The following is a 22,782-nucleotide window of genomic DNA, read 5'->3' on the forward strand; positions in this document are numbered from 1 at the left end:
ACATTTTGATTGGTTGATTCTGTCAACGGTTAACGCTTCCGCTTATTTGATTGGTCAATTTCTCAATACGCACTGACATGCGCGCTAAATTCAACTTCACCAAATGAAACTTACCTTTTATTTACCAAAACATTTTAAAATGGATAATGTCACATTATAATTGTTTTAACATGGTATGTCTAATTCTTCCGCTGTTTTAAGCACATGACGAAATAACAACACCATCAGATTATTTTTATATCATAGGTAAGTAACTAAGTGCTGGTATGTAATCGCTATTTTCGTGCACGTGTTTAAACTCTTATTTAATCCTTTAATATGCAGTACGTTCTGGGTTCAATCCCCGCCGAAATTAACTTTGCATTTCAATGTTCTGGGGGTCGATAAAATAAAGTACCGGTCAAGAGCTGGGTCGATAGCATCGACTAACACTCTCCTCTGAAAATTGCTAACCCTGTGCATATCTTTTAAATGACTTTATGACACTTCGTTGGTCTAATTGTTTCCGTTTTCAGAACACGGTCAAAATACCTTAATGTTTTTGGGGGTTTCTTTAAGCGAACCTAGATCCTTTATGGTATTTAGTTCGAGTAATATTCAGTATCTAAGAAAAGTGTTGATAGCTTGAGGCATCAACAATTGACATGATGGCAAGTTCAAGATGAATTTAATGTCCGTGAGGTACGAAAAAAATGTTTATATATTTAGTTCGAATCGACATACTTAGTTTCTCAGTTTAAAATTTCTCCTCAACATAAGATAATGTAATCGTAGCTACAAAATGCCTGAAAATAACATGGGATGGTCTTGTCTGGAAAGTCTTTGATCCTAGGTTAGTTTGATTAGGGTCTACGCAGACTTTTCTTTTGAACTTAATGAAAGTAGTTTTGACATTTACAAAGTAACTGATATTAGAAACATTTGATAAGATCTATATATATATATATATAAATTAGAGATAAAACCACTATTATGCAACTCAAACATTGATAGACATAAACCAATACATATATAACAAATAATATATATTTTTATAAAACATATAACTTATAACTAGATCTTAAAAAGTATATATATATGTGTGTGTGTGTGTGTGTTTTTTTTTTTTAGAAAACTGAATTTAGAAAGTGTTAAAACAAATTTATTTGGATTAAACATAATAAAGACTTTTCTTTTTCTTAATTCTGTTGAAACTGAAATTAATCATTTATATGTGTTTAGTTATTTTGTATATGTTTTTGTTATATTTTGGATGTATTGAATTATAGATTAACTAAACGTACAAATTATAAATAAGAAAATACTCAAAAACTATAACTCAATGCACAAAATATGTAACTCGAAACACCATATAACTCAACCAAACAACCATTAGATATAACTTTTTTAAACACAGACAAAATATAACTAAATTACGTTACTGTGGTAAACTCTAGTTTCCCCAAAATTTGATAAAACAATATGAAGAATTTTACTATGCTTCGAAAGGAAGTCGCAGAACGACTAGTCTTCATGGAAAATTAATTAAAACGATCAGACCCTGTGAACGGAAATTCTCACAGGAAAAAATGTCAAATTTTGAAGTCGTTTATTAACTGACAATAAAATGACTTGTACACATAATAAGGTTTTTATGATGACCGCGTCTTAGGTTCGACCCTTAATTGAACCGAACGTAAAGCGCTGTCACGGAATTTATTCTACCTAGAAGTAGTATGTTCTACGTTAATGTTGGAAATATAGATATTAGGAATAAGGACACTCCTATTGTCCGGCAGGTTGAGGTTGAAAATATGTGAGCAGACATTCTCTTCATTGGAGAATGCCGTATCCCTGCGTACTCCTACCCATTTCCTTTTCTGTTTTTAAATAAAATTCATGATGTTATTCGATGGAGTTTAAACAGTCGTTGATTTCGTTATTATTTTCATAACCGAGCTGGCAGAATTATTAGTATGTCGAATAGAATACTTTGTGATATTTCATTCGGCTTTTTTTAATGTTCTGAGTTCAAATAACATCGAGGTCGACTTTGCTTTTCATCCTTCCAGGGTCCATAATATCAGTTCCAATTGAGCTTTGGTATCGATGTAATCAACTAACCGACAATGTCAGGCAATACCTATAAGGCGAAGTTTCGAAATAGCTATCCAGTAATGGGGCCGGAATTAGGACTGAGTGATAAAAATGTGGAAAAAATATTGAAATTTGGGGGATAAACTTCTTTCGCAGTCATAATCTGTGCCATTTATTGATAAATTAGTCAATTAGAACTTAGTTAAATATAAGTTGCATTTCTCAAAGGGTTTTTTTTTTAATGAAGCTGCGTATTCAGGTGTTTAGCCTCTCAATTGCTACGAAAAGCACAAATTAAAATTGATTTCAGTATTATATCTCATGGCGGTATTAGTATTGATTGTGCTCTACATCAATTGAAGGAATGACCTGGTACGCAAATATTAGTGTATATTGTTTGTTTTTGAACCGTATAAATATATTTTCTTTATATTTGTAATAAAAATTTGTGATTTCATTCACTACTTGACCTTTCTTTGCCAAACTTTCTGTCTTCTCTCCATGCTCTGACCACTATTAGAGTGGGCATTAAAGGCTGAAGAATGGTAATTTTTGTGGAGAAGTGACCTATCTATTTGCCATTGCCAGTGGATATAAGAGTTAAGTATATGCTCACATCCAAATCTCTAGGATCAAGGCCTGGATTAATACTTTTCTTTTATCGTCCATTGGCAAATAATTGTAGATGTGGCTTGCAATTTGTTTAGGCACCTAGACTCTCCCAAGATGCAACCGAAATATATCTTTCATTTAAGACAATAAGTTCTAATTTGAGTAAGATTCAACTGCTGTTTCTAACAGATTGAGTGACATGTACGAGATCACTTGTTGATTTTGTACATGTTCAACTGACATACATCAGTGGGATGCAGATCCCTTCATGTCACCTACCTATACCCATTTCCAAGCAAGGTAATATTTCCCTGTGGTCAGATATTTCCAATGGAGATTGGCAACAAATGACATCATTTGTATACAGTGGGCTAAAATGGGCCATTTCATGGGCATTCACAATCAGCTTAATATTTTGGAAAATAAAAGCTATTAAAATAATTCAAGTGTATGTTTTCCTAAGCAAAATTTATCAAAGAATCTGTTTTTAAATTCTAAACAGATGAGTTTTCAAGTGATTTTGACTTATGATGACTGTTACATCAGGTGTCGATATAAGATTTAAGATTATAGCACTAATTACAGCAATAATTCTTTTAAGTCAATATCAGTAACCACACTGTATTTGTATGTTGAACTTAGTACAAAATAATAATAATGAAATTATTGTATACAGTGCTCAGGTGCTCCACAACTTGTCAAAAGTGCGTATAAAGCATATGCAGTAATGTACAAATGTCTGGGAAGTGAACAGTGTATGAGTCAGATACATGTTTGCATATGTATGGAGGGAAGAAAATCAGGTGTAGTGTTGGCGAATCTCAGGAAGCATGGAAGTTTTGAAGGATGCAGTGCTCCGACAACTAACAACTGATGCCGGCAGTCTGTTCCATGCTTCAGCAACTCTTAGCATGAAAAAATGTTTCCTGAAGTCATGGGGTGTTAGACAGGTGGAGTTTGAAAAGGTGCTCAGAGTTATTGTTTGTAAGATGGTTAATAATTTTACGGGTGTCTGCCAAGTCAGCTGCCAGACGTTGGAGTTTCAATGTGTCCATGCCCAGGGAAGTAAGGCCATCAGAATATGGCAGATGCCTGATGGAGGGTATTCTCTCATATACATTATGAGCTTTACACAGTTTCATGTTTACTAACAACTGAACGGAATTAAGATTGTCATAACTGTTTCCATATAATATGTAGAAGGAAACCAGTCTGTTTCAGTTGGGGCTGGAAGACTATCATAAAATCATACAATCTGCTTGAACCAATCTATCACACAAGATCAATCAAAATGCAAGCCTTGTTGACCTGATCTGCAATGATCCTGAAGCTAATGCAGAAAGGAGAAAAGGATGGCCTTATTGCAAAACATGTTGTATACAGAACATTTGACCCTTTACTACTACCATAAAGATATGACAGAAACTGCAATTAATGACAATGAAAGCTTGTTTCATTATTCAACATCTGAATGGTTATAGTAATATTATTGCTGAACTCAGTGTTTTCGTTCTGTGGATGTTTTGGTTGGGTATGGATGGTATTTTTCTAAAAAGTAGGCTTTCTAGCTACATATTTAGGAATGTTCAAATATTTTTGCTGCAGAGCTTGTATTTAAGTTAGAATATTTCTTTTCTGTAAAACTGCTTCTTTGAATTAAAAGTGATTGTTTCATACACACCTTATACCTATTTCTTTATTACCCACTAGGGGCTAAACACAGAGCGGACAAACAAGGACAGACATAGGTATTAAGTCGATTACATCGACCCCAGTGCATAACTGGTACTTAATTTATCGACCCCGAAAAGATGAAAGGCAAAGTCGACCTCGGCGGAATTTGAGCTCACAACGTAACGCAGACGAAATACTGCTAAGCATTTCGCCCGGTGTGCTAACGTTTCTGCCAGCTCGCCGCCTTTATTATACCTACCTACCTACCTACCTGCTTGGGCAGGGGATATATGTGCAACATCCATTCCATCAGGTTTCTGGAAGTTTGTTTGTGAATTTTTGAAATTTAAATTTCCGTGTCATACAACTCAAAACACAGTATTATGCATGTAAAGTATCCGCATGTCATTGGTCTACTGCTAGTCTCATGACTTGAACGTAACCTAAAATAGCTAAGATAATGCACGGGACGGCGAGCATGTGCACCTCAAGAGATAAAGTACACGATAGCGTACGTAAACATATGTCAGCCACTAAAAAGTCTGTGATAGATGTAGGGCAGCTCTACATCATATGTTTATGTTAACTGTGGGTAGACAAGCAAAAGTGTGATCGCATATTTGCATCAACCATTGTCAAGGGATTAAAACCTATATTTTTCTGAAAGCTTTCATTGTAAGTTTCAGAATAATACCTGGTTTAGTACTAGAATTTGCTTGGTTTTCAAGTTATTTTTACATTTGCATCAAATATTGTTCATAATAATGTACAATTTTCTTGATTTCTCAGTAGATTTTCCCACAACCCTCCCCCAAAAAATCTCTTAAACCTAAAAAAAAAAAATAAATAAAAAAAAACCCTGCAAACATTAAAATTGACTTGTTTTAGGCTGTAAGTATGAAATTATTGGCAGTTATGAGGCTTAAAACAAATTTTTGTTAAGAACAGCAACCAAATATTTTTTTTCCTGAATTCTCAATTCATTTTAAAGTTATTATTTTCAAAGTTTCCTACTTTTAATTAAACTTGAATGATCATAAAATAATTGTTAGATAAAGATGAAAGCATAAGGTTTCTTTCCTTTTGCTGAACAGCATATTTATTCTTGTTTTTGGTAAGTTTAAACATTTACCCATTAGGAAGACTTGATCTTTTTTGCTTATGCCACCCAGTAGCATTGTACAATAATAACACTCAAGGCAGGGAGACACAATCCTACCACCTCCAACACATACATATACATTCATGTATTGCACACACACCCACAAAGGACTCCTTTCTTCAATGATTCATTGCAATAATCTGGTTTTATTTATTATTTTTTTCTTTCCAGCAATAATGTTCCTCGCTTTTGGTAGCTTCGTGTTCGGCTGGCTCTATGGCGTTGCAAGCCAACAGAATACTGTGAGTTCTAATTTTAATCTTTATTTGTTTTAAAGGGAATTGTATAATTGTGTATGTCAGCATGGAAGGGTTGATCTAAGAATAGTTCCAAATTTTCTGTGACCTAGGTACATAATTTTTAGTAGCATCATAAAAATTTAGTAGTCCTCGGTTAGTTATCTCCCTTGACAATTGTGCAGTTCTTTTCTGAATTATAACCTATATATGTATATATATATTTATTATCTATCTCCCCTACATTTTATCTGCTTCTTTTTTACTGTCTTTACATTCATAAATTGAAATGGCATATGTTTAATATATATAGATACTGCCCCGTCTTTGCTGGGCAATTTTTACAATAGAATGTCTTATATAAATCTTTGTTTATTCTATGTCAGACTATGCCTTCCCTGACACATAGGCCTCTTGATCAGGAGAGATTTGTGCAATTTTTCGCAAAAAAACTTTGTTGAGGATTTTTCCCTTTTTAAATTCTTTACATGTTTCAACCATTTCACATGAATTTATTCATTAAAACTTATTAAAACTTCAGAACTTTTTACAACTTTGGTCGTCGCAATGGTTTGCTTTCATCATCATCGTCATTTAACATCCAATTTCTATGCTGGCATGGGTTGGACGGTTTGAGACTGGCAAGCCAGAAGGCTGTATCAGGATCCAATCTAATCTGGTATGGTTTCTACAGCTGGATGCCCTTCTTAATGTCAACCACTCAGAGAGTCCCTTTTACATGCCACCGGAAAGCGATACTGGCATCGACCATACTTGAATGGTGTTTTTTATGTGTCACCGACACAGGTGCTAGTCAGGCAGCACTGGCAACAACCATGCTCGAATGGTGCTTTTTATGTGCCACCAGCATGGGACCTGTCAGGTGGCACTGGCAAGGGCCACTCTCGATTGGTGCTTTTCATGTGCCACCATCATGGGTGCCAGTTAGGTGGTACTGGCATCAGCCACAACAATGACTTCACTTGACTCAACAGGTCTTCGCACGCACAGTTTATTGCCCAATGGGCCAGTTATGCTGCACTGGCATGGACCAAGGTTACATTCCCACTTGGCTTCTGGGTTTTCTCAAGCACAGCATATCTCCAAAGGTTTTGGTCACTCATCATTGCCTCCATGAGGCCCAATGTTCAATGGTTACCTTTCACCACCTCATCCCATGTCTTCCTGGGTCTACTTCTTCTACAGGTACCTCTACTGCTAGGGTGTAACACTTTTTCACACAGCTGCCCTCATCCACACACAACACATGACCATACCAGTGCAGTCATCTCTCTTGCGCACCACATCTGATGCTTCTTATGTCCAACATTTCTTTCAGAGCACTTACATTCTGTCATGTATCTATGCACACTGATATTACATATCCAGTGGATCATACTAGCTTCATTTCTTGCAAGCTTGTGCATGTACTCAGCAGTCGTGGCCCATGTTTCACTGCCATGTAGCATAGCTGTTTGTACACATGCATCATACAGTCTACCTTTTACTCTGTGCAAGAGGCCCTTTGTCACCAGCAGAGGTAGGAGCTCTCTGAACTTTGTCCAAGCTATTCTTATTCTAGCAGCTACATTCCCAGAGCATCTGCCCCTGTTACTGACTAGGTCACCTAGGTAACAGAAGCTATTAACTACTTCTAGATTTTTTCCCCGGCATGTGACAGAAGCTGTTTTCTGCACACTTTCAGTGTTTATTGCCCTGTGCATTTGTCACACACAAAAACTATCTTCCCATTAGCCTTCCTTTGATATTGCTGCACTACTTATGTGTCCATAGCTTACACCAGGTACATCTTACAGAGTTTCTACCTATGCTTTTTCTACAGATCAAGCAAGGCCATCTACCTGAAGGAATTTGTGATTTGTCTGCCTTCCTACTTATTAAGACTTTGATTTTTGCTAGGTTGACTCTAAGGCCCTTCAATTCTAGATCTTGCTTCCAGACCTGAAACTTCTAGTTTTGATAGTGACTCAGCTATTAGAGCAAGGCCATCAGCATAGAGAAGCTCCCAGGGGCATCCTGTCTTGACTTCTTCTGTTATTGCCTGGAGGACTGTGATGAATAAGAGGGGGCTGAGGACTGATCCTTGGTGGAGCCCTACCCCTACCCGGAATTCTTCACTATACTCGTTGCCAACCCTCACCTTACTGACAACATCCCTGTACATGGCTTGCACAGCTCTCACTAATCACTCATCTATCCCTAGTTTCCGCATTGACCACTAGATAAGGGGTTGGGGGACCCTGTTAAAGGCTTTCTCCATGTCAACGGAAGCCAAGTACAGAGGTTTATCTTTGATTAGCTATTCCTCCTGCAGTTGCCTTCCCAGAAATATAGCATCAGTGGTGCTTTTCCCTGGCAAAAACACAAACTGCATCTCATCTAAACTAATTCTCACCCTAATTAATTGGTCTGTGACCCTTTTTATGACTTTCATTCCCTGATTCAACAACTTGATACTTCTGTAATTATTCGTATCTACTGTATCACCTTTACCTTACACCCACACACACACTATGCCACCACATTTCCCTCACAATAACACTCTTTATTTTATCAGATACAATCTTCTCATTTTATCAAATAATAACCCAATGCACTAAGGGCCCATTATAGATTTTTATTGAAATCCAATTATCCTATGAATTGAACTGGATGTTAGTTTAACATGTATGCAAAATTTTGTCATGATTGGTTCATTGGTGTAGGCAGCAAGATGGTAACGGACAGAAATTGCCATTTATGTATAAGATATCCTGTATATGACTTCAAACTGCATCCAGTAGTGAGGTCTGAGTCGGGGAGTTCTAGGATTTTGAGAAGTGTGGAGCCACCTCTTAGCTGCTGTTGTTGCCAGGTCTGCTCTGATTCAAAGTAGTAGCATCTGTTAGGGTCCCAGCTATGGTTTAATTAGCATATTAGGGCTTGCCTGCTTACACATGTGAAGATTATGTTTCTTTATTACCCACAAGGGGACAAACAAGGACAGACAAACAGATTAAGTCGATTACATCGACCCCAGTGCGTAGCTGGTACTTAATTTATCGACCCCGAAAGGATGAAAGGCAAAGTCGACCTCGGCGGAATTTGAACTCAGATTGTAATAAAAGACAAAATATGGCTATGCATTTCGCCCAGCATGCTAATGATCCAACAGACTCTGCAGAAGACACATTTACAGTTCAATAGAGAGGAAGGTGGTTGCAGCATTGCGATATGGAGTGCAGAGAGTAAAATGGGGGAAGTAAGACATTTTGGTCATCCATCCACTGCATCTGTCTCCATCTCCTGTTGTCTTGACTTAGTCTTGCCACTGAATTGAAGATAATCATGGATGAGAGTGAGGTTAACTGTTGGTGCACAACTCTTCTGCACTTTCACCCTTCAGCATCTAAACTTGCCAGATCCTGCTTCTCACACCTATTCTACAATGTCATTCTAAAAATAAACAATCACAACTTAAAAATCTCAAAGCTACAAGATACTACATGATTAATTTTAAAAATGTGAATAAATAGGTGCAGGTGTGGCTGTGTGGTAAGAAGCTTGCTTCCCAACCACATGGTTCCAGATTCAGTCCCACGGCATGGCACCTTGGGCAAGTGTCTTCTACTATAGCCTCAAGTTGACCAAAGTCTTGTGAGTGGATTTGGTAGACGGAAACTGAAAGAAGCTTGTATATATATTATGTGTGTTTGTTCCCCTACCATTGCTTGATAACCACTGTTGGTGTCTTTAAGTCCCCATAACTTAGTGGTTCGGCAAAAGACTGATAGAATAAGTACTAGGTTTATAAAGAATAATTCCTGGGGTTGATTTGTTCGACTAGAAGGCAGCGCTCCAGCATGGCCACTGTTAAATGACTGAAACAAAAGAATAAATAATACATTTGACAAAGTGATTTAAATGCTAAGGAGTTAAGCAAAGTCACTGTTTTTCAGCTGTGGGAGCAGTATTCCATTGTGGGCCTCATTTGAGCTTTTGTAAAGCATCAGTAGGCTGTTGAGAGCTGAATATATTCTCGTCCTGAAGAGAAAGTCTTTTCTTTGTGAAGTAGTTTTAGCTATGCTAAGAATGTGCTTTTCTCCAGCAGAGATCCTCGGTGGTAGTGAGGGTCAACATTTAGCGGTTTCTAACTGAGTACTGCTCATGTATGGAGTGGGTGTGGTGCAATGTGTATGGAGCAAGTGTGGTGCGGGGTTGTCTCAGCAGTGTTATAGCTGGGAAAATCAATACACTGGACCAGATAGTATTTATTTGACAGTAAACCACAGCATACATAGATCAGAATTAGGGGTCCCTGGGTATTACCCAGTGTGCTTGTGCCCTAAGGCAGCCCAGTTGGCATGTCCCCAACTGAGGCTGCTCTCAAGATCTCTGTTTATGGAGTCGATGAAAGCATGGTGTGTGGATGATGGATGGTTAAGGAGGAATGAAAAATGTGTCATATGCATAAGAATGGGTGTTGGTGGAAGTGGAAGCAAGTAGGTCATTGATGTGTTGAGATCTATAATAGTTAGAATGAGGAATTAGTTAGCGTAAATATTAAGTCGTAATACAGTTTCATAATTAAAGAAATACATTTCATTAATAAGTTAAAGAACGTGAAGAAAGAGAAAATAATTACTACATTATTTTATTATGTACATATAGCATTTTTAATATTTATAATACAATTTGAAGTAAAGTAATTTTGTTGTAGAGAATTACGACTTAATATTTTAGCTAATTCCGCATTCTAACTATTATAGATCTCAACAATTCAAACAAGTCTTGTTGGATTTTTCATAGACATGGCATAAAAAAATAATCAATATCTCAAAGGAGTGAGTGTCGTGGAGTTTGGCTACATCCCACAAACACTAAAGTTTTTCCCAAAATCCAGGGTTTTTATAACTGCCCAACTTGACTTTAAAGAATTGAAATCACATAAAAATATTCTTTAACTAATTTTTAGAATTCCTATATGAGCTGTTATTTCAACCAATGGGAAAACGACAATCATATTTCTTCAGCAGTACGACATTATGTCATATTGCCAGCTACCACAAATTGGTGCTACTATTTGAAAATGGCTACATGCTACAAGAGTAAGAGACAAAACCAAAAACACACAGGAATCACCAGAACTGATTGAGAGTGGAGGGGAAAAAAGGTTCTGACAGTGCATGTTTGCAATGATAAAAGCTGATAGGAAGTTTCTGATCTGAGAGATGGAGTCCATAAGGGAGAAGTTTTAAAGAGGAATTTGCATACTAGACACAGTCAAAGGCTTAGCTGATGTCTAGAGCAAAACTATTGCTGAACTTCTCTATGACGAGTGAGCTCCCATTGAAACTGGTTGCGTGATTAAGAAGCTCAGTTCCCACCTACTTAATTTTGAGTTCAGTTCCACTGCATGGCACTTTGGTCAAGTGTGTGTCTCCTACTCTAGCCCTGGCCCTGTGTGTAGCTTCTGTAGCTAGAAACTGAAAGAAGCCCATCTTTGTATGTGTTTCTGTGTGTAAATTTGTATTTGTTGGTTATAAACAAATGGGCCTTGCCAGTGGTGTTTGCTTGCAGTCCACCATAAAAGCAATATCCAGCTTTCTTGATATGTGGTGACATGTTGCACAGTCTTTATATATGACACCATTCATATGATGTCTTTTGTTTCCTCTTCTTCCTTGTGGCCATATCTGAGCTGTTTGTTGCTGAGTGCAAGTTGGCATCAGCAAGAGCATCCAGCCATAGAAAACTCTGCTCCCATGTATTCTCATCTGACCTATGAAAGTATTGAAAAATAGACATTAAAACAATGATCATGCTTCTTCACCACCACTATCACCACTACCACCACCATCATCATTATCATTATTTTCACCTCTCTACTTTGATTTGTTTTTACAGTTTACTTCTCTGGTCAAAAGAGTGTTCAGTTCTTTATCCACCTCAAAAAAAGTGAAAGCACTTAAAGACCATTTTCATCCGAAAACAGTTTATAGAGTTCTTCAAGAGGTAAGATTTTTTTTTTAAAGTTTTTTTTTTATTGTATTTCTCTATTTCTTGATGTCAGCTGAGTAAACTGAAGCAAAATGAAATGAAGTGCCTTGCTCAACAACATTCTGCTTGATCCCAAAATTAATTCCATGTTTTTATGATTGTGAGGCCAATACCCTAGGTTCATGTACTTAGGTTGAAATTGGAAATATTTCACAGCCACCGGCTGGTTTCCATCCATCAATCCAGTGAGGGTAGAGTTCTCAGGCACCTCCTCCTTTGGGTCCTATCAGAAGCAGCCTTCATTAGGCCTTCTAGCTGGATTCCCAAGTAGACCAACTGAGTCCTTGGATGTTATTTCATTCTGGGTCTATCTTTCAATCTCTTAATGGTAGGCTCAGCTTGAAGAATTTGTCTTGCAATTGTTTCTTACTGGTTTGAATATTGAAAATCTTTATAGAATTTCCTTTCCATAATTACTCTTCCATTTGCAGAATTATGGCAGCGATTCTGATTCTGGACTTTCTGAATCATCTGAAATTGCTTGGATAGAAGAAGATCTTGGAGATAATTGCATAGCAGTACGGTGAGTACCATTTTTGTTAGTTCTGCATGCACTGGACAAAAGAAATGTTGGTTTTTTAATTTTTTACTAGAACTTCGAGCGAGGTCGTCGCCAGTGCCACTGGACTGGCTCCTGTGCAGGTGGCACGTAAAAATCCCCATTTGGGCGTGGCCGTTGCCAGTACCACCAAACTGGCCCTCGTGCCAGTGGCACGTAAAAGCACCCACTACCCTCTCAGAGTGGTTGGCGTTAGGAAGGGCATCCAGCTGTAGAAACTCTTCCAGATCAGATTGGAGTTTGGTTTGCCAGACCTCAGTCAAATCGTCCAACCCATGCTAGCATGGAAAGCGGATGTTAAATGATGATGATAATGATTTTAATGCATTGTTTTAACATCAACTTTGGTACAGAAAATTTCCACAATTCCCAGTACCTTGTCATTTCCTCAGTGAGGCCCAGCATCCAAAGATCCTTTCTCACCACTTTCACGTCATCCCACATCTTCCTGGGTCTACCCCTTCCACAGGTACCCTCCACAGTTAGAACTCTGCATTTCTTTATACACCTGTCCTCCATATATATATATATATATATATATATATATAGATAGATAGATAGATAGATATATATAATTATAAATTAGGGTATCTATGAGATACCACCATGCTGAAAATAGCAGCCATGATCTGACTCTTAAACCACCTCTAAAAATAGGGTATCTCGTAGATACCCTAATTTATAATTTTAACAATTATTACCTTTGAAGGTTATTTTTTCCATGCTGACCACTTGATAAAATTGTTATTTTATTTTAAAATTAACGATCTTATCCTTAGTTATATATATATATATATATATGAGAGAGAGAGACAGATAGATGTGTTTGTGTGAGTGTATACACACATGCACACATACATGCACGATGTTCCACCATTCTTAAGCTCATGGATATACCTACTGCTTGTACCTATTTGTAGCAAAGTGAACCAAACACATCAACTGCAACTGTGTTCTAACCAGCCATCAAGCAGTGGATTGGCTGGACCATTAGAGCATCAGATAAAATCATCATCATCGTTTAATATCCGTTTTCCATGCTAGCATGGGTTAGACGGTTCAGCTGGGGTCTGGGAAGCCAGGAGGTTGCACCAGGCTCCAGTCTGATCTGGCAGTGTTTCTAAAGCTGGATGCCCTTCCTAACGCCAACCACTCCGTGAGTGTAGTGGGTGCTTTTTACGTGCCAGGTGAGGCTGGCAACGGCCACAATCGGTTGGTGCTTTTTACGTGCCACCGGCATGGAGGCCAGTCGAGGCGGCGCTGGCAACGGCCACGTTCGGATGGTGCTTTTTATGTGCCACCGACACAGGTATCACAACTACAATTTCCATTTGACTTTTTGATGTTGATGTACTTAACTCAATAGGTCTCCTCAAGCACAGCAGGTTGCCCTACGATCCAAGGTAAGCACGGCAGGCCGTCCTGCGATCCAAGGCAATTTGGATGGGCTGGGTCAGCAATATTTGGTTATGACCATTATATCCTGAGTTCAAACCCTGATTCCTATTTAATAAAATAACAAATTAATCAAATATTGAGGCTAATTTAATCCTTCAGTATTCAGGTTATTCTGTCAAATGTAATGCTTATTAATTCACATTGCTTTGAATTTAATTATGCATTATCTGGTAGCTTCAAGATTTTGATGATCTGATTGTTTATTTTTAGAATGGCATTGAAGGATAGCAGGGGTGGACTAAGAGAATTAAGGGCCCTGAGTCATAACTGTTTATCAGGCCCTTTAGCATTGATTTAGTAGAGTTAACGTGTAGAGTGCTGGCCTCTCTGAGCTCTGGACCCTCAGGCTGTGCCTGATTGACCAATGGCTCAGTTGGCCCCTGTAGGATAGATATGAGAGGCAGATCTGGCCAATTTGAACATAAAACATACAGAATATTTGGACTGGGTATGGCCTGTTTAACTGCTAACTGGTTAAGCCATTCCTACAAAACTAATTAAGATAAAAATAGAATTATAACAGAAGACAAAAACCAAGTCTTTGATTGTCAGATAGGCCACCCTTCCACCCTCGGGCAATATTGTTATTTTATCTTTTTTTTTTTTTGCTTACTTTAATTTCATTTTTGCATGGTTTATTTTAGAACACAGATGAAAAATCGCAGAAATTTACATTTTAATGAAAGTGTGTCAACATCAATTAACCTTGCTGAGCCTTTGAGTACATCGACTCCACATAATCCCTTCGAAGAAAGCGTTAATTCCTTACAAAAGATTAACGAAATGCAATCTGAGATTGAAAAATTAAAGGAACAAATTGCTTTGATGTGCAAAAGTAAGGGTTTTTTTGTTTTTTAGAAATCATATTGTCTTGGTTTGTTTGATTATCGAAATTCACTTTTTTCATGATCATGAAGTTGATTTGTGTGTGTGTGATTGGATTTGGTAAATGGAAACTGAAAGAAGCCCGTTGTGTATGTGTGTATATGTATGTATGCATGTGTGTGTTTTTATGTATGTGTTTGTCCCCCCCCCTCCCCGCCAACATCGCTTGGCAATAGATGCTGGTGTGTTTACTTCCCTGTAACTTAGTGGCTCGACACAAAAGACCAGTAGAATAAGTACTAGGCTTACAAAGAATAAGTCCTGGGATCGATTTGCTCAACCAAAGGTGATGCTCCAGCATGACCACAGTCAAATGACAAACAAATAAAAGAATAAAAATATTCCCTTTTTTTGGGTCATCCTGTATATTTATGCTAGTTTTCCATTCACTTTCCATCTACCAAATTCACTCATAAATCATAAAGTAGTTGTCATCTGAGAGATGACAACTGAAGAGATTTGCCTGAAGTGCCATGCATTGAGACTGAACCTAAAACCATGTGGTTGCACAGAGAGACTCTTAACCACACAGCTATACCAGTATAGATATTTTAGCCAACCTTGTATGTTATGATGGTACTTCTGTACAGATGAAATACCTATGAACAGAAAAAGAAGGAACAGCTGTGCATGGCGTGTTTCTGTCATATGGAATTTCCTCAGCAATTGTGCACCTTCCTTAATACACTGCTTCTTTACACACTAGTTAATGTTAGAAGCTAATTATACTAATTTCATCACTGAGGTAAACAGCTATCAACTTCCTCTATGATGTCTTTCCTAGCATTGGAAAGAGTTGATTTCACTGGTGCTTTGACTGCAATCCACCCTTTTGCATCTGTCAACAGAGTTTAACATCCTTGTTCCATGACAGAATAGGTTGGATGGTTTAACAGGATCCAAGAATTGCATTGTGAACCAGTAGCTTCTTTGGCATGGTTTTACGGCTGCATGCATTTCTTAATGCAAATGACTTTTTTAAAGCTTGTGCTGGGTGCTTTTTCCATGCTGCCAGCACTACTAAGGTCGCCATGCAGCTTGCAGAACATCAAATGCTAGGCGATAAGGGGGGTTAAAGTATCAATGAAGAAACCAGAAGAGACGAATTGCTTTTACTGTAGAGGATATACATAACTACTTACATTTCAGAAGAGGTGGTGAGAGTGATTGGAGCAAGGAAGAGATAAAAGTAATGGTATTGCAGCATATATGTATATACTAGCAGTATAGCCTGGCGTTGCTAGGGTTTGTTTTTTTTTTTTTTTTTTTTTTAGTTGTGCTTAAAACGGCAGACTTTGATGTTGCGTTAACAAAGTTTTGACATAGTTTCGATCATTTTTGAAAAGTAAAAATTTTGCATTATGTAGCTTGTTATTCTCTTTCAGTGAACATTTTTCTGGTTGAAATACACCAAAAATGGCGACCCAGCAGTCAAAAAACTGTAAAAAAAAATATGGATTTTCATAGAAAAAAAGCACCTTTTTGATGTAAATAATTTTTGGTCTTAACATGGTCTGATTTGAATTTTTTTTTTTTTTTTTCTTCTACGGAATGAAGAGCAAGCTTTCTTCTATCATACTCTCAATTTTGGTCAACTTGCTCCACATCTTACAAACTCTGTTGCTTCTGCTGTATATATGTGTCTGGTGAGGGCGCGTGGCTTAGTGGTTAGGGCATTCGGCTCATGATCGTAAGGTTGTGAGTTCGATTCCCGGCAACGCGTTGTGTCCTTGAGCAAGACACTTTATTTCACGTTGCTCCAGTCCACTCAGCTGGCAAAAATGAGTTGTACTTGTATTTCAAAGGGTCAGCCTTGTCACTCTCTGTGTCACGCTGATTATCCCCGAGAACTACGTTAAGGGTACACGTGTCTGTGGAATGCTCAGCCATTTGCACGTTAATTTCACGAGCAAGCTGTTCCGTTGATCGTATCAGCTGGGACCCTCGTCGTCGTAACCGGCGGAGTCTTTTATATATGTGTCTGTGTGTGTGTGTATAGGTTTGGTGATGCAAATAGAAAAAATAGAACTCAAAACATAAGTATGTATTCCTTTTATTGGTATGTAAAAAGCACCATTTGAGGGTGGCTGATACCAGTGCTGTCTGACTGGCACGTACAAAGCACCATTCAGCTGTGACTGATGCCAGTGCCGCTTGATTGACTGCCATGCTGGTGGCACGTAAAAGCACCCACTACACTCTCTGAGTGGTTGGTGTTAGGAAAGGCATCCAGCAGTAGAAACCTTGCCAAATCAGATTGGAGCCTGGTGCAGCCTCTCAGCTTGCCATTTCTCTGTCAAACCGTCCAACCCATGCCAGCATAGAAAGCAGACGTTGATGATGATGTTTAACAGAAGCAGGGTGGTGAGGGCCAGATGTTTAGCTTCATTTTGTCTGTCTTTGCATTCTGAGTTCAAATTCCGCCTAGGTCGACTTTGTCTTTTATTCCTTTGGGGTTGATTAATTAAGTTCTAGTCAAATATTGAGGTTGATGTGATCGATTTACCTCCTCCTGGTTTGGTCTTGTGCCAAAATTTGAAATCAATATTTAGCAGAAGCAACAGAGTGACTCAAGGACTGAGAGTTTTGTGAACTAGTACTTATCAAACTCCGTTGCTTCTGCTAAATATTAAAAAAAAAATGTGTGCTGTTATGTTTATTTTTTACCTCCCTTTGTAGCCGCAGCTTTCAAATCAGAAGGGACATCAAAAACACATTTACCAAGAACTTCAGTTCCACCGCCACCACCACCAATACCACTAGTGCTACGAGCAGTAGCACCGCCTCCACCACCACCGCCGCCGCCGCCGCCACCACCACCACCACCTTCTGCTCTAAAGACAAGTGATTCAGATTCTAAACCAAAGAAAGAATATATGTCTCTTGGAGAGATGCTTAAGCAGGTATCCTTATTTTTCATCTGATATTTGTTTTTTGTTCCATGTCTGGCATGGGTTAGAATGTAACTTTCTAAGGAAGGAGGCTCTTCCTGTCACCAACCCTTGTTTTTCAGGTAATGAATTTTATTTTATTCCAACACTCGTCATATTTCTGGTGCTCGTCAGATCATTTGTTTCTTGGATAAAGCAAGCAATGTCACCCCCTGATATATATATATTTCTTTACTACCCACAAGGGGCTAAACACGGAGGGGACAAACAAGGACAGACAAACGGATTAAGTCGATTACATTGACCCCCAGTGCGTAACTGGTACTTAATTTATCGACCCCGAAAGGATGAAAGGCAAAGTCGACCTCGGCGGAATTTGAACCCAGAACGTATTGCCAGATGAAAAACGGCTACGCATTTCGCCCGGCGTGCTAACGTTTCTGCCAGCTCGCCGCCTTACCACCTGATATATATGACGGTGCGAGGCTTAGTGGTTAGTATGTCATAATCACAAGGGAGTGAGTTCGATCCTTGGACTGGGCTTTGTGTTGTGTTCTTGAGCAAGACTTTTTATTTCACATTAAATGTGTCATGGCAAAAAATCTACTCTGTTAGCATATAAATGGGAGAAAGTATAGCTTGTTGTGTGTGTGTGGGGGGGAGTGTTGCTTAAGAATCAGGGAGTTTCTGATTTCGAATTTCCTTCCCCAGCATCTTCAGTAAACTTTTTTTTTTTAATACCATAAATCTGTTTGATCAAAACTTAAAACCTTGTAACTGAAATTTCGTAGTAAGAAAGTATGTTTAAATAAGCAAGGACTAGCAAAATCAGTGCGTTGAACTAAGTTGCCTTACGGCATTTAGTCTCGCCTCGGTTACGTCCCTTCCACTCTTGGCTTAAGCTTGCGTTTATCACTTAAAAAGTTGGTTAAAATAAGTTTCCAAACATTAGTAGATTAGGGTCGCTGTGACCAACTAAAAGCGTCCGAAGTAAATATTTCAGCTTGGTTGCATTCTAGTAAAGGAAATCGCTTAAAATGTTTTAATATATTCTGTAAATGACCAAAGACTTGTGAGTGTATGTGGTAGACGGAAACTACAAGAATTTCGTCCACGCACATCATCATCATCGTTTAACGTCCGTTTTCCATGCTAGCATGGGTTGGACGGTTCGACCGGAGTCTGGGAAGCCAGGAAGCTGCACCAAGCTCCAGTCTGATCTGGCAGTGTTTCTACAGCTGGATGCCCTTCCTAACGCCAACCACTCCGTGAGTGTAGTGGGTGCTTTTTACGTGCCACCGGCACAGGGGCCAGATCAGGCTGGCAACGGCCACGTTCGGATGGTGCTTTTTACGTGCCACTGGCACTGGTATCACAACTACAATTTCCATTGATTTTTTTTTATCGAGTGTGTATCTGTTGTTGTGTTTACGTCTCTATAACATAGCGGTTCGGCAAAAGAACTGGTATCGATTCATTCAATTAAAAACTTTACTAATGACAGAAACAAATAAAAGATGAATGGTTTCGTTCGTAAGATTGTGGCCATGTTCGAGCACTCACTCGAAGTTTAAAAAAATTTTTTTTTTTTTTAATCAGAATGAATTATCTTGCTACTTCAGTATATTTTCTAGGTTAAAAATTTAAATTCTTATCTAGCATACTTAGGATGTGAATGATATGTTTTATCTTCCTCCTTATCACTTGCCTTGCTCTCGAATATATAAGTACACTTGTTTACACTTCACAACTACAGTACTTGACTACACGAGTAGGAAGGAAACTGTGGATAATGTAGTCATAAATATAGTATTTCTTTTAGAAAATCTTTTGTTTTTTTAGACGAGATGGTCTTTATTGGAACCCTTTTCTTTTATTTTTTTATATTTTTATTTCTAAGTCAGTTCAGTCGGACGGATTGTTCGCTATACATATTGTCGCAATAAGACGGCGAGCTGGCAGAAACGTTAGCACGCCGGGCAAAATGCGTAGCCGTATTTCTTCTGCTATTACGTACTGAGTTCAAATTCCGCCGAGGTCGACTTTGCCTTTCATTCTTTCGGGGTCGATAAATTAAGTACCAATTACGCACTGGAGTCGATATAATCGACTTAATCCGTTTGTCTGTCCTCTCTGTTTAGCCCCTTGTGGGTAGTAAAGAAATATATACATATTGTCGCAGTGGCACTGAGAATTATCTCCCTTGTCTTAATAGCAACTCAATTTTGATGCATTCGTTAAAAATTTTTTTGTTTAACTGTAGCCCCTGGTCTCCCTTGATCGAGTTCTCCGACGCTCGAAAGTATTCAAACCATGACCATCCTGTCTTTTATTTAGATATGTATATGTTGTATATATCTATGAATGATTACATTATACAATCTCCTTTTTTTTTTAAGATGGTCGAGTGTGATGATAAATATTTGGCTGCTGTTTGCTCGTAGTAGGTCGAACAACGAAATAAAAATACTTTTCATTCATTCGTCCGTTTTCTATATCTAAAGTAAGAGCATAAGTACTGATTCGATTATTGAGGGTTGGTAAATACTCAACTATTCTACACCGAGATAAGAATTGTTAGAGCCTAGCTCCTCCCATTTTCTACACGAATTTACTATGTACACCATTTGATGGACAAGCATTGAGAGTTATCTACCTTATGTCTGTCATCGAAGCATAATAGTAGTTTCCCCGTGTTCCTCCCAAATATTCTCATTCTGTTTCTTCTTACATTTGCTTTGCCCCCATGTCAGCTTTGATCGATCAAACATATGATCAAAGACATTTCAACTGTGACTATCGTGTTGTGTTCTTGAGCAAGACGCTTTATTTCACGTTGTTCCAGATTCTACAGTTACCAATGTTGTCTTTTAAAAGAAGAGCATTTGGAAAAGTTTTGTTGACACTGCTTGTAGTGTCATCGATATTGCAAGCAGTCTCTGTAGTATCAAATCCTCCAATACATGTCTGGTCATGGGGAAGTATTACCTTACTTGGAAGCAGGTGAGAGTTGGCAACTGGAAGGGTATCCAGCTGTAAAAAAATCTGCCTTGGCAAATTCCGTCCACCCTATACTTCAAAAATGTAGCTACAAACATTTAGTTTTACCATATCTTAATACATATCTCAACTTGGTTAAAAAGTCAACCTCTTAACCTCAGTCATGTTTTGTGTAAAATAAAATTAGAAGAAACAACCCCCACCACAACTCCTGCCATTTCAAGTTTGATCCATAAAGTATTGTAAACACATTTTGAAGCAAGCAAAGTCATAATAGAAAAAAATCCAGTTGTTTAACAACAGAGAAAAGGTGTAGAAATCAAATATTTTCTCTTCCTCCTATAAGTTTTTATAACTTTATGTATTAAGTATCAGATTGAGATTAAGACTTCTATTGTTATAATTGCAGCGCATGGCTTCTGAAGGTGGGATAACTGGAGGATTAAAGTCAACTTCCACAACCGGTGCAGATAAACCACCATCAATGGCCGATGTACTAAAGAATTTAACCAGCGTAAAATTGAAACCAGTAGAAAGGTAAGCTTTGCAGTTACACTATGTAACACGATTTTTGCCCTTTGGTAGCAGTTGTCATTTCCTGTTTACTTACCCCTAGAAAGCATGAAAAATTGCTAAAATCTCCCTTCAAACATTCCTTTCAGTATATTTATTCAAACCCCAAAGAATCCCTCTCAACACATGGCTATGATGCTCTGCCACTACTCCTGCTCATGATCAGAGATGCACATATCGTCAGCTTCAAAAGGACATTCTCAAGTGGTTATGGTCAAGAAAAATCTCTGATATTGAGCAGAATATTTGCTTCAGCAACTCAATGCTGAATCTGTTTGAAATGTAATGGAAAATAGGTCAGTTTCAGACCATTGATGTCCAGATCAAAAAACAAAATTTGAAGGGAATAGAAGTTTGTTTCCTTTGATTTCTAGATAGAAGCAAATGGGGAAAAACCAGATGGTAAAAAAAAAAAAATTTTGGTAGTGTTCAAATATTGTTAAAAATCTACAAGCTAAATCTATTTAAAAAAATTTTTTTTCTATACATTCCACAGATCACCAGGTGGTACTCCTCTCAAACGGTCTCCTCTTCCATGCACAAATACTGATCACCAATCTATTATTGCAAATGCCTTAAAAATCAAATTTTCCAAAATCAATCAACACAGTCCTGACCGATCACAAAAACGCCGCTCTCTAAACTCACCAAATTGGTCATCTCCTTCTCCACCACGGGTAAGTTTCTTTCTTTACTGCACAAGAACCAGCTAGGTCCCTCATTCAGCATCATCAGTTATAAAGTCTACTTTTCTATGCTTGCATGGGTCAGGGAAATTCACTGAGGCAAATTTTCTACAGCCAGATGTCCTTCCTATCGCCAAGCGGGGTAACATTTCCCCAAAGCCAGTCATGCTTCCATGGAAGACTGAAAATGAGGTACTGCTCGAGTGGTAGTAATACTCTTTAAGTATTGTAGGATATCTAGATTATGTACATGCACATATATGAAAACTTTTGTGGCTGACTACTAAATCCACTCATGGCTTTGGTCAGCTTAATACCCTAGAAGCAGACACTTGCTCAAGGAATCACAGTGGTACTGTATCCTGAAGCCACATGGTAGGAAAGTTAACTTCTTAACCACTCAGCCATATATCACTTTCTAACCATTACAAGTTTAATCCACAAAGTATTGTAAAATGGCTTTGAAGCTAAGTCAATATAGAATCTAGTTACTTTACAATTGAGAAAAGGCCTAAATATCAAATATTTTCTCTTCCTTTCTCCATCTATTTTTAATTTTATGTACTACTTATCAAATTTAAGACAGACTTATTCACATCAAATGTCACATATTTTTACCTCTTTTTTTCTCACAGGGTTTTGGACGTCATCTTTTAAAGAAAACTGGAAAGCTACTGAACTAGATTTTTTCTCTGAAAATTTTAAAACAAACTTTTAAACACTAACTTAACTGACAGAATGTTGACTGCTTTTATGTTTAAAATATTGAACTTCTAATGTTAACTTAACCTGGGAGGATGCTGACAGGTGAAATGTTTTTCATATATTTGATACAAATTTGCATAAATCAAATAAATTAAAATAAAATTCTATTTGTTCCATATGCATTTTCCTTATCATTGATCCTTTT

At 37.9% G+C, this 22,782-nt stretch overlaps 1 protein-coding gene across 4 annotated transcripts; it reads left to right on the forward strand.

Moving 5' to 3' along the window:
* The first annotated feature begins 67 nt into the window (after positions 1-67).
* On the forward strand, positions 68-22,755 carry LOC115214351 (mitochondrial fission regulator 1). Of its 4 annotated transcripts, none has more exons than XM_029783546.2 (9): positions 68-246; positions 5,696-5,766; positions 11,668-11,775; positions 12,252-12,343; positions 14,482-14,672; positions 17,402-17,625; positions 21,023-21,150; positions 21,683-21,863; positions 22,508-22,755. In XM_029783546.2, the coding sequence occupies exons 2-9, from the start codon at positions 5,701-5,703 to the stop codon at positions 22,553-22,555; spliced, it is 1,038 nt and encodes a 345-aa protein (XP_029639406.1). In that variant the 5' UTR covers positions 68-246; positions 5,696-5,700; the 3' UTR covers positions 22,556-22,755. The 4 variants fall into 4 exon arrangements, with proteins under 4 accessions (XP_029639406.1, XP_036360531.1, XP_036360530.1 ...); XM_036504638.1 differs by having other exon boundaries at positions 91-173; XM_036504637.1 differs by lacking the exon at positions 68-246 and adding an exon at positions 759-832.
* The last annotated feature ends 27 nt before the right edge of the window (positions 22,756-22,782 follow it).

Source organism: Octopus sinensis, linkage group LG7, assembly GCF_006345805.1.
Source record: "Octopus sinensis linkage group LG7, ASM634580v1, whole genome shotgun sequence".
Lineage (NCBI taxonomy): Eukaryota > Metazoa > Mollusca > Cephalopoda > Octopoda > Octopodidae > Octopus > Octopus sinensis.

Bases quoted from the DNA above. Each gene is read 5' to 3' on its own strand.
- LOC115214351 (XM_036504637.1), top strand. From the start codon at position 802: ATGGTCTTGTCTGGAAAGTCTTTGATCCTAG. The intron at 21,151-21,682 runs GTAAGCTTTGCA...TACATTCCACAG, and splicing joins AAATTGAAACCAGTAGAAAG to ATCACCAGGTGGTACTCCTC. The intron at 21,864-22,507 runs GTAAGTTTCTTT...TTTTTCTCACAG, and splicing joins CATCTCCTTCTCCACCACGG to GGTTTTGGACGTCATCTTTT.